This window comes from Nilaparvata lugens, chromosome 9, assembly GCF_014356525.2.
Source record: "Nilaparvata lugens isolate BPH chromosome 9, ASM1435652v1, whole genome shotgun sequence".
In the NCBI taxonomy this organism is placed as follows: domain Eukaryota; kingdom Metazoa; phylum Arthropoda; class Insecta; order Hemiptera; family Delphacidae; genus Nilaparvata; species Nilaparvata lugens.
In genome coordinates, this window is record NC_052512.1 from 19,361,181 (window position 1) to 19,374,206 (window position 13,026).

Sequence of the window (13,026 nt, forward strand, 5' to 3'; positions counted from 1 at the left end):
TCTCATAACGGCAAGGAAAGTTGTGTGAGTGAGCCACACCAGATTTTAATGATAATCTTTTTTTTCTCATTTCTATGATCGGAAACGTTTCTCCCTGATGAAATAAAACATTCCTGAATAATCAAAAATAGCTGAAACTTTACATTATATTCTCATTTTTTTATTTTTTTTAGATTTTCCAGTTTTTCGAAATTTAATTCAAAAGTGGACTGCGACTACGCCCTGTTTTAGAAAGCCAATTTTCTGACTCCAGCTGTTTAAAGTCCAGTACTTGGCTAAATCCCGAGCTTGGTGACCGGTCCTAAATCTCCAGTGAGTTCCAAGCGAAATTTCATGTGCATTGAGGTGTGAAATTTCAAGGCGTTGAATGCTTCTGTTGAAAGGTGTTCCAGTGCATCAAGGCTGTATGAGAATAAGATCGATTCTTTTAGAACTATTGTGAAGGCAAAAATATATGACAACGGTGTAATATCGTCAATGATTGTACGAGAGAAAGGTGGATCAAATATCTATAGATCCGCAAGCACGGAGATCCTTCTTTGCAAAAATTCTGTGAGTATCAGGAACGTTCTCATTTGAAACTCAACAATCAATAATCAAGAATGTTTTATTGTCACAAACGAAATAATTGCATTGACAAAAGTAACTATAGAATTCTCATCTCACTGACTCACTGATCACGATTTCTGGAAAACTACAGGATGGATTGCAACAAAACTTGAAATATAGCTTCCTCATACGTCCTAGGTGCTCACTAAGAAATCTTTTGGCGATATTTCAACTTTAAGGGTGTTTTTTAAGGGTGTAAAGTTCGTCTTCTAGCATGTATATTCTTCTTCTCCCAATCTCTTAATATAATTGAAATGTCAATATCATATGTTACTATAGAACTATAGTCTAGAGAGAGTACCTCTTCAAAACAGTTGTTGACTAATGGTAACCAAATTAATTATTTTGTCAGGTTGGCATCAAGTTGAGATGACTTCATTAGGTTGGCACAAAGACCTTAAAGAGATATAGACCCACAATGCCTATGCCTTCCCAATGATAGCTCTTACTTGAAATTGAAGGCCGCCATTGGGGTATTTTAGCACGAGATATTATATCTATATATATATTTGTAATACTATAGATCACAAAGGCATTGGTGGCATTGGTCTGTAATAATCTTATGGGTTGCCCCCTCAATGGCGGATTTCAATTCCAAGTACGACACTAGCGCTGCATGTGAGTCTATGCATCTTTAAAATGTCTTTGGGTTGGCACCAAGTTTAAGAACTGATTAAAATGCATTCAACGAGAACAAATTGATAGGGCACTGCTATTCCAATCGGAGCTATACCTTGGAGAATAGATTTTTATTTTTCTAAAACAAACTTTTATGACTGGAGTTGCTTCAATCAATTCATCCTATTCTATCAAGACTAATTTTGTTTGTATATCCGACATTGCGAAAACTGCTTAAACAGTTTCGATTACATTTTAATAATTCACTATGATATATGGAGGGTATTCTTAGAACTTCAGAAGTGTCCGTTGTGGAATCTATTTGCAAAGAATGAGGAAATTCGGCCAAAATATAACTTGGGCGAAAGAAAGGGGTTATTTATTAAAACGGCCAAATAGCTGTTGTTGCTCTTCCTAATGTAAAAATATCTTCCATAGAAGTAAGGCGCTTTTCCCATGAATCAATTATTCCCAAACATCGATTGTTTGTTCTGAAAATATTAGAGAATATGCATAACAGTTCGTTGACTGTCAGTATTTCTCATTAATAGCATCAATGCTCCCCATTCAAACAATGCTGACACATTGATGTGAATATTACTATAATTTGGTTACTTTAGATCAGATGAAGATAATAATGTTAATGATTGCAAATGTTTCAATTTCAATCATGTTTGACATTTTTGCTTTTGATGCCAGCTGTTATTACTATGTGAACAGGCACGGCCCTAGGGACTTTGCCGCCCTGGGCGAGATCGGCAACTGCCGCCCCCCCCGCAAGTAGCCCGTCTTTAATAATTGTTAATCCCGGGTTCCACCCCTCCTTGAGCTATCGCCTAACGCCAGTTACATATTGGGCGGTTCCTGCCGGGGTGGTAATTTCGCCGTCGCCGCCGTTCGAGCAGTAGTCTATGGACTTGAATGGAAGCTTACACACTGGGCGGCAGAAACGCCGCGCGGCTATATTGCCGTTGGCGGCAGCTGTGCAGCCGTCCACTGCCACAGCGGCTGGCGGTGTTTCTGCCGCTCTTGTCTACGCAGTGACCAAATGGGCGTTAACACATTTGGCGGTTGTCTACCGTCGCCGCTGATCAGTCGTCTTTCCCAGTTGCTCCAAGTCAGAGGTCTTTGAAAATCAGCCTTTCAATTTGTGTCTTGTTGTAAAGTTTGTAAGTTGTCTATAACATTTATTTATTGTTCTAAGTGTTTGTGGTTGACGAGTGTGAGAAAATGAGTAAGTTGAAAGACAATGAGTTGTTAATCTCATTTGTAGAACAGAGGCCAGTTTTGTGGGACAAAACCCTCGACATATTCAAGGATCGAGATGCAACAAGGAATGCGTGGGAGGAAGTGTGTATGGAGATTAGGGGGGATTTTGAAACTCTGGATGACAAGGAAAAAACTGTAATATGTTGTATATCGCTGTCGATTTAATAAAAACGTTCATTTCAATGAATCCAAGCAAGGCGATTTCTCTGCTGTATTCTTTTCCTTCGACGGTACAACAAAAGTGGTAAAAGCTGTTGCCTTTCTATTTTAAGTTAAACACTTAATAATATATACTTTTGAAAAATGTGCAAAATACAATTAACTGAACACTCATGAAACAGAGAAGTCACAACACATTTGCGATTAAGAACTACAAGAATTATTTCGGCTACTGATCATACGTGGCGGTAATTTTTCCGCTCGATTTTTGGCTGTATTTTTTCCGCTGAATGTGTAAGCTCAACTTTTTTTCGAGGTGGCGACGGCAGTTTCGCCGCCGCGGCAGAAACCGCCCAGTGTGTAACCAGCGTTACTATTGTGTCTCCGCTGTGATCCGACATCACAGTTTCAGTAAACTCTAAAATATTATGTTTATCAATATTTATTGACATTTAAACAAATATTTGACAAATATAAATATTGGGGAACAGTAAAATCCAGTCAATATAGACATAAAAATGGGGGTTTGCTTGCAATTTATATCGTAGTTCTGATTTTTTAATATTTTATTTGGATACATAAGAGAAGTCCAGAACCAAATTCTCCATTTAAAATTCCCTTATGCTAATACAGAGTGGCCCAAGAATTTCGTATTTTAAGTTCAGTTTTCAGCTATTTCCGGTAAAATCAGTGATAAGACAGAAAAATTTGCATTGCCTTTTTTATGATCATAAAATTATGAATGAAATGAGATCATTCGGAACTCTCTATCTCCAATGAGTACTGAGTTATGATTTTCCAAATATGAGTGATATTTTAAGAAAAAAAAATCAATTTTGATCATATTTAGTATTTGATCAACAATATATCCCGATTGCAATCTGGATGTAAAATTCAAAATCTCTCTGGGCGTAGTTTTGTGCTCTAAAATCTGAGACTAGGTAGAGCGCTCTATCTCATATAGATTTCCAGGTACACTTGACAACAATGCTCATTGTATTGTGAAAAACACCTCATTTTTAGCTTCAACCATCATCACCATCTATATTGTCCTCACATTGATATTTACCACAATGATATAAGCTCATGAGATTATGTTCTATGAGAATCACCCGTTAGTTGCACTTCATTTCAGTATTTCCTAGTGGAGAGGCGCGCGAGGACACGCGATGGACACGCGATCAAGGATCGCTTAAGGATCAAGCTATCAAAATGAAAAAGTTTTCTTAGGAAAACATTTTTTTTTCAATCATTACTTTCTGAGACATGAGCGCCTAAAATTTAAATTTTCGGGACAGAACATTTCAAATTCGGTACGAGATGAATCCATAAAATTCAAAGGATAAATTCTTCTTGGTATTTTTGATTTAGTAAAACAAAAATTTTCAGAAAATATCAATTTTTGAGAAAGTTATTCAATTTACTAAAAATGACCAAAAATAGTGTTTAGTTGAGTTTTTTTTTTTGTAAATTGAATAACTTTTTCAAAAATTTATATTTTTAGAAAATGGTTCAAAATTTTCTTGTTTTATTCAATCAACAATACCAAGAAGAATTTATCTCGTACCGAATTTGAAATGTCCTGTCCCAAAAATTTAAACTTTAGGCGTTCATATCTCAAAAAGTAATGATTGGAAGAAAATATTTTCCTAAGTAAACTTTTTCATTTTGATATAAATACCGGTAAAAATCGAAAAACTTTGAAAAATATCACCAGTACAAGAAAGTTTATTTTTAGCCTTTGCACAGCCTTAAGACGAAGACTGCAACATAGTATTAGGCCTACTTAACTTGCTAAGTAATTAGAACTACAATTTCTACAAGTGTGTTTAACACACCTGTTTAATTAAGTAGAACTCGTCTGACCTTTTCTTCAAGATCTGGGGACTGAACTATTTTATGTTCGCTAGACCACTCAGACGTTCCTGGGACATTGTTGATCTTAGAAAAGTCTTCATTAGCTTGAGGTTGAAAAGCTTCTTATATAATTTTACCATTAACATTTGATATTATGAATTTATTATTTGTATTTTAAAATTTTCCATTCCTTTAAATTTGCCGCCCCCATAACCTGCCGCCCTGTGCGGCCGCCCGGTCCGCCCACCCCTGGGGCCGGGCCTGTATGTGAAATAAGCTCTCATTGAATGAAATCATAATCATTGAAGTCAATTATACTTCGAGAGCAATTTCTGTTTGAATATGTGTGTTTGTGGATATGTATGTATGTCGGATGGATCTCGAAACGGCTCTAACGATTTTTATTGAATCAGGAATATAGTGGGTTTGCGACAAAAAACATTATTTTGGAACAGGTCTTAACTCTGGGAAAATTCGCTGGAGTTCCTTGAGAGAGGATTGGTCCATCAATTCGCAGCTGATCAGGAAAGAGTTTCCATAATCTGTTGAAAACGTGAGAGATTGTGTGCAAATGAAAAAGATTACAATAGCTATAATTGAGTCAACAAATTTGGCAATCTAATTAATCTAAAAAATTACAGTATTCATGGAACATCTGGAAGAATAGATTCAGAAAGTGACCAGATTATAGCAAAAGAAATTTAAAATCGATCTCTCTAAACATATGGTAGTTGAATGTAATCTAATGTTTATTGTGAGGTAATAGAAATGCGGCTGATTTCTTCAGCTTCTGTTGTATTGGTTCTCTATTGCTCTATGTTTGTACGCGGCCATGGCATTAAGAGAGACAGTTGCACTGTCTGTTAATTCATAATCCGGACTAAATACCACGAGAACCAATCAGAGAAGCCTTCTATTAGAAAAAACCCTTCTCTGAATAATTCTCATGAAATTTAATCCTGATTGAAATTGAACATGCTTTTGTGCTACTGGGCCTGATATTTTCATGTTTTAAAATTAGCTACAAACTAAATAGAAAAAAAAAACATTATATTCCATCAGCTGCTCCTATTTCCTCTCATGATGTCATTACATGACACAAGACAAACCTATTGATTTTTTGTGTAGTTGAGAAGTTGATATTGTAAATTGTACTCATGTACAACAGTTTTACAGTTTTGTACTCATTGTAAATTGTAGTGGTTTTCATATTGAATGAAAAAGACTAAGAAATTGTCAAAAAGCCACGGATTTATTGATAATTAGAAAGACCGGTTATGGTTATTACACCATTGTCAATCTCTGATAAACCGGTCTTTCTAATTATAAATAAATCAGTGGTTTTTTGACAATTTCTTAGTCTTTTTCATTCAAAACCTATTGATATTGATAGATCTCAAAACTAAAGTTGTCAATCCTATTATATTAAGAGAGCAATTTCTGTATATGGTTATATGGTTATGTATGTCCAACGGATCTCGAAAACAGCTTCAACGATTTTCGCGAAATTTTGAACATAGTGGATTTATGATATAGAAAATCGATCGCACTAGGTCTCATCCCTGAGAAACTCGCTGAAGGACATGAAAATGATAATAATTATTCATTCTTGGAAAAACAGATGATAATTTCGTCGTATAACAGAAGATGAGAGTGCCTGTGTAGGAGAGAGGTAGAATTATGTCCAGCTGTTGAATCTAGAAATTTTAATCGACTTGATCAAAATAATCTGATTTGTTGAGATGACATGGTATATCATCCTAAAGTGGAGTAGGCCTATATCATAATTTTGAAAGTTAATCATTATTTTACAGTTTTAAATGATTAGTGAGTGTTTTTTGTTATTCAATTTGGTCTGTTAACAATCTAAATCAGAACTTTTCTGTTTTCAAATGCTTGGATTGAAATTGGATCTGAATTCAAGTGTATGGAACATAACCTACTTTTTGGACTATTCATAGTGTATAAATAAAAATTCGGGGAAAAAACAGTTTTGGGCTGTGCCTGTTAGTCCTTCCACAATCATTTCTAATAATTGTGTTCTGTTTATCAATAAATAGATAACAAGCGAAGCTCGGTGCCCCGATATTTTAGATAGAAATTAGATTGAGTTATATGTCAGTTTACATCCAAATTTTCATCCCTAAGCTTTTGGTTTCAAGCTGAGATCAAAGAAAGAAATCATATAATGGTAGTCAAAAATCAAAGTGATTGAATAAACTCTATTAAGATTTATGCAAATTCAACCCACTTTAATATTTATGATAATAAATTTAGGACATGAGGAATCAGCCACGAGAAATGTTGTTTGAGATCTATTATGAGTAGACTCTATTGTATGAATGGACTTCCATGAAAGAAAGAATCAGTGAATTGGCTGCTCCCACATATTTTTTGAATAAGTGAAACGAAAATTAAGCGTCATGCTATGCCAAAAATTTCAGAATAAGCAAAAGATCCATGGATACGAGAGTCATAAAATTCCGAATCAACTAAATTTGGAATTCAATCTTCAATTGCATCAAGCAAAAGCAAAAATAACATGATCACTACTAATTTGATAACTGTCAATGGGAAATATTTATTGCCAATGAATAAATTCAAGGTCGACTCTTAAGCCCCGCCCAATATTCTTCAAAACTCTCTGCAATAATTGTACTACTATTCTACAGAGCAATTCCAACACATCAATTAATTATTCAAATAATCTGACTCAATAATTTTCATGTCAAGTTGTGGCCTAATCTCAAAAACGATTATAACAATTTTCTTAGAACTTGGATTATGAATGTTTCACAAAAATAATCTTATCTTTTAATTCCCGTAGCGAAGCACGGGTGCCCTGCTAGTCTCTATATATATATAAAAGCGAAATGGCATTCACTCACTGACTGACTGACTGACTCACTCACTCACTCACTCGCAGAACTAAAAAATCTACGGACCAAAAATCTTCAAATTTAGTAGGTATGTGCATTTGGCCCTTTAGAGGCGCACTAAAAAGTCTTTTGGCGATATTTTAACTCTAAGGATGATTTTCAAGGGTTTAAAATTTGTCTTTTAGCATGTATAATTCTTTTTATTCCAATAACTTAATTTATGATTGAAATGTCCATACCATATGTTAATTATTAATATAGAACTATAATCTAGAGAGAGTACCTCTTCAAAACAGTTGTTCTGGTAACTAAATTAATAATTTTGTCAGCTTGCATTAAGTTGAAGATTGAAATGCATTTATCGCGGAAACATTGATTGGGCACTGCTACTTCAATCAGAGCTATTCCTGGGAATATTATCACAGTATACATACAGTACGTAAACTTGGCTATACCCTGACGCCAAAATCCGCCATCTTGTTAGGAAGCGCCGCATTGTAATAGTATTGATAGTAGGTTCGGATCACTTTAATGATCCGGATCAATTGATCTCATTCACTGCCACGAGCCAATCAGAAAACCAGGATTGGAACTTCCCAAGGTCACGTGACGTGTTTAGTATTGGGGTCATGTAAAAAGCATTGGTAAGATAGGCGTTTGATTACAAGTTTCCATTCTGTATCTATTCTGTGATATTATATTACTAGCTGTCTGGCTCGCTTCGATCGCCATATCCATTTAGCCAGATGGAATGGGTGTCTGGAAGAAGGGCCTATGTTCGAATTTTCATGAATCCTGTTTTTTGGTGGAATAATGGCCTTTGTTATGTTTTCTATCGACTGTAGAGATATTAGTTACAAAAGTATCCAACAGAGCTCAGGGCAATGCATAAATTGAAAATGTCCAGTGGAAGAACGGCCTATGTTTATTTTTTCGAGTCCACCAACAGCTGGAGACAGCATTGATGGAAGTTCTAGGTTATGGCTTATTATGGTGCTGTGTTGCAGTCCAAACTGATGGATCTAGTGCGTGGTTATGTTGTATTTTAATTAGTTTGAAGTTTTAGTTTAAAGTTTAATTTGTGACTAGCAACTCAAGATGGATATGTCACGAAGAGATGTTGAAAATCTGTATAGTGGGAAGAAACGATCATTGAACGTCACTCAGTGGAAGGATAAAAAACAAAAATTTCTTCGCAATTCTGGTCAAGAATATACTGATAAACGTGGAAAAGGGAAAGTAATAGCAGGAAAAAAACCTCCAACGAGGGCTGCAGCTTGTGATTAATCGTGTAAAAAGACAGGTTGTAGGAATCTTTCACTTGATAGTGTTCATGAACTTCATAAACGGTTTTATCAGTTGAGCTACAATGAACAACAACTTTTCCTTTAGAAGTTCATTGATCTTCGTGATGTGAAAATCAGGAGACCTGGAAAGACTGTCGCAACATCTCATAAACTAGCAGGTTTTGATTTCAGAATTAATAACAAGCCAGTATGCCGTGCAACTTTATTACATGTATTCTTTATCAGTGTAAAACGTATTCGAGTTCTTCAGGCTAAACTGAAGGCTGAAGAAACAACACCACGTGATCAACGAGGTAGACATTTAAATCTACCCCATGCTGTAGATAACAATATTAGAGACCTAATTAGGGAGCACATAAGGAGCTTCCCTCTTACAGAAAATCATCACAGTCGAAATGTGTCAACTAAGAATAATCTAAGTATAGACTTGTCATTGAAGAAGATGCATAGGCTCTCCGAAGAAAAATATAATCAACCAGCTACATACAGTTTGTACAGGAAGATTTTTAATTGGAATTCAATTTAAGATTTGGGTCTCCTAGGTCAGATACTTGCAAATTGTGTGATCAACTATTCGCAAAACTTGTTTTGGCATCTACAGAATGATAATGAACGTAAAAAGATACAAGAAAAATCTAGTTTGCATCATATGAAAGCAGACAGTGCGTATAAACAGCTGTCAGAATATGGTATAAATCCAAACTACACAACGCTCTGTATAGACTTGCAGCAAGTTCTCTTTACTCAAATGTTGACTCATTCCAATGTTTATTACCAAAGACAGTATTCTAACTACAATTTTGCAATTCATATGAACTCCAATTAAGCAAATATGTTCCTTTGGCACCAAGTTATCGCGAAAAGGGGCTCAAAGGAGATCAACTCCAAAAACCGCCACCAGATGGCAGCATTACACCACCCGCGAACTCTTTTAATTCTATAAATTGACCACAACAGCTATTCAGAAATCTATTTTCAAATATAATTGAATGAAAACATGATATAGCATGAATAAAAGGCTACTATTTCATTCCTGTGGTTTTCTTGAAAAAATATTTTAAATTTCAATTCAATAAGAATAATTCTCATACTTTGATTATCATCAATGAATAGAAAGTGCAACAAAAATTCATGAACGATATCAAATAATGTTAAACCTAAATCACAGGAATCTTTCATTTTAATTTATTCTTTAATATTTTGCTAGAGGTATTAATCTTATCTTCTCATCCTTGACACTTTTTCTCTGGATGATATCTTCTTATAAATAATTTCTATGAATTATGCTGGTCTATTACTTTATATTTTTCAAATTTTAAAAATTATATAGTGAATTATCAATATTTGAAATATGAAATTCACAACAAAATGTTCTACAATAATTAGTCCAGTCAAATGGTCGTTTCTCAGGAAACAGCCCCGAAAGAGTTTTTCTCAACGGTTGTTCATGTATTTTGGGACGCTGAATTCGAATCTAAAATTTGCTGATACGCCAGAGGGCGGCTTCACCCCCAAACCACTGAAATTTCGGACTTTTTTTCCCATTTAATCTCGAAAACTTCGAGTTTTTGGAGAAAAATCATTTTTGACAAAATTTGAAATAATAAAATTTCCAATGAATTGAGTGGTCGTGCAGGATTCTACCATTTTTGGTTCCGGAGCTACGAATTTTCAAAAAAAGGGTATTTTCCAAGGGGTTTTCAAAATTATGCAAACCTACCACTTCTCCCCTATACAACTTGGATTTTTTTCCAGTATAGATGAAAAACCACACATCACGTGAAAGAACAATTCATTGTGAACAGGACTCCTCAGAAATTTCAGAATTTAGTAGTAGTGGTAGGGGGAATACACCCAAAATAGAAAATCATGTACTACAGCCAAATTTTTCATTATACAATACCTTTTCAAGAATTCCTAACAAAGAAATACATATTTCGGCTGAAACCATCTCACGAGAGTTATTTTCTATGGGAATCACCCGTTAGAAACATTTAATTTCAGTATTTCCTAGTGGTGGGGGGGAGGGTACATCATAACAATACGTCAAGGACCAAAACTTTAAACACTTAAAGCTTTCGACAGAATGATCAGATCTCCTCGTACTACTGCTCATTCTTCTCAGCTCGTGAAAGCGGTTGAAAATCATGTATCATAATTAAAATTTGATTAAAAAAAAATTCTCCTCCAGTGTATTTTAGTCCAATACACAGAAAAATGGCCAATTTCTATATTCAAAACTGTGTATCTCGGTAACCCGGAATGATACAAAATGGTACTTGCTCTAAATTTGAATAACAGAATCTCCTCTTTCATGTGAATGAATGATTTTCGTGAAAATATGATCGTGAGGTAAGATATGTTTGTTTCAAAAAAAATCAAGAAATTTGCGATATTCTCCTCATTTTCACAGTCTCGACAGTTTTTCGATAATAAACAGTCATGCAAGATGGATTTAAGGCAACGTTGCTCATAGAGCATGTAATTTTCTTCCATATGAGACCAATCGCAAATTTCCATCATGTATCTCACTCGTCTCAGAGACTCTTGAATAACAGTGAAAACGCAGAAAAAATGAGAAAATAAAAATAATCATTTTTTTCAATTTTCTGTAACTTTTGAACGGTATCAGAGAAACGATCTATGGGATTCAAATGAGGAGAAAATTCTCTACAACCATGACTACTTTTTGGATCTTCCATCTGAAGTGTTTCACAAGATATGCAACTTTGAATATGCAAGAAATTTGTGATGATCATTTTCAGTCTCGCATATCCAAGATACGCATCTTGTAAAACACTCCAGATGAGGAATTCAAGAAGTAGTCAAGGTTGTAGAGAATTTCTCCTGTTTTTGCTCCCTTAAATCGTTTTTCCAATTTCAATACCGTTCAAAAGTTACAGTCAATTGAAAAAATGATCATTTTTTTCTTCTCATTTTTTCTGCAATTATATTGTTATTCAATAGTCTCTGAAACGAGTAAGACATATGATAGAAATTTGCGATTAGTCTCAAATGAAAGAAGATTACATGCTCTATGAGCAACGCTGCCTTAAATCTATCTTGCATGACTGTTTATTATCGAAAAACTGTCGAGACTGTGAAAATAAGGGGAACATTGCATATTTCTTGATTTTTTGAAACAAACGTATCTTACTTCACGATCATATTTTTACAAAATCCATTCACCATGTGTGCGCACGTGCGTGCATGCGTGCGCGCGCGCGCGCGTGTGTGTGTGTGTGTGTGTGTGTCGGTGTACACTATATAATATCATCACTTAATTAACGGAATTACTTGAAATTTGGAAGCGCGCGTGTGTGTGTGTGTGTGTGTGTGTGTGTGTGTATGTCGGTGTACACTATATAATATCATCTCTTAATTAATGAATTACTTGAAATTTGGGACTTGAGTTCCTTACAATATAAGGATCGAACACGAATAATTTCAATCGAATGCAATTCAAGATGGCGGCTAGAATGTTGTAAAAAACAGGGTTCTTCGCGATTTTCTCGAAAACAGCTCCACTGATTTTGATCAAATTCATACCTAGAATATTCATTGATAAGCTCTATCAACTGCCACAAGTCTGATATCTGTAAAAGTTTCAGGAGCTCCACCCCATCTATGCAAAATTCTAATTTAGATACCTAATTATCAGGCTTCAGATAAATTTGAACAAAAAATTTCAAGTGGAAAAGATTGAGCATGAAAATCTCCAGAATTAATGTCTAGTAACATTTTCCGAGTGCGAGTCAGTTGATAATTGTTCAAATTTGTTTTGTTATTGGCTTGTTACTTTCCTTGCCCTATTACCATTGGTAAGGAGTGTATTGCTTTCAGAAAAAAATTAAGGTACCTTAATTTGCAAATTTCTATACGTTTCAAGGTCTCCTGAGTCCAAAAAAGTGGTTTTTGGGTATAGGTCTGTGTGTGTGTGTGTGTGTGTGTGTGTGTGTGTGTGTGTGTGTGTGTGTGTGTGTGGTGTGTGTGTGTGTGTGTGTGTGTGTGTGTTTGATCAAATTTGTACTTAAAATAGTCATTGATAAGCTCTATCAACTGCCACAAGTCCCATATCTGTAAAAGTCTCAGGAGCTCCGCCTCATCTATGCAAAGTTTGATTTTAGATTCCCAATAATCAGGCTTTAGATATAATTTAAACAAAAAATTCCAAGTGGAAAAGATTGAGCATGAAAATCTCTTCAATTAATGATCATTAACTTTTTCACCTGAAATTGGAAATAAGCTCGAAATTCGAGAAAATGTTATTATTTCAATTTCAAACTGTTGATTCTATTAAATCATTCACTATGAAGAGATAGCAAACT

The 13,026-nt window shown here is 34.9% G+C and overlaps 1 protein-coding gene across 2 annotated transcripts in view; it reads left to right on the forward strand.

Moving 5' to 3' along the window:
- LOC111059816 overlaps positions 1-13,026 on the forward strand; it is a 380,452-nt gene that overhangs the window by 122,491 nt on the left and 244,935 nt on the right. For both annotated transcript variants that reach the window (XM_039435597.1, XM_039435598.1), the window contains one exon: positions 384-552. In XM_039435597.1, coding sequence (XP_039291531.1) covers positions 384-552 — 169 coding nt within the window. The remainder of the gene's footprint in view (positions 1-383; positions 553-13,026) is intronic.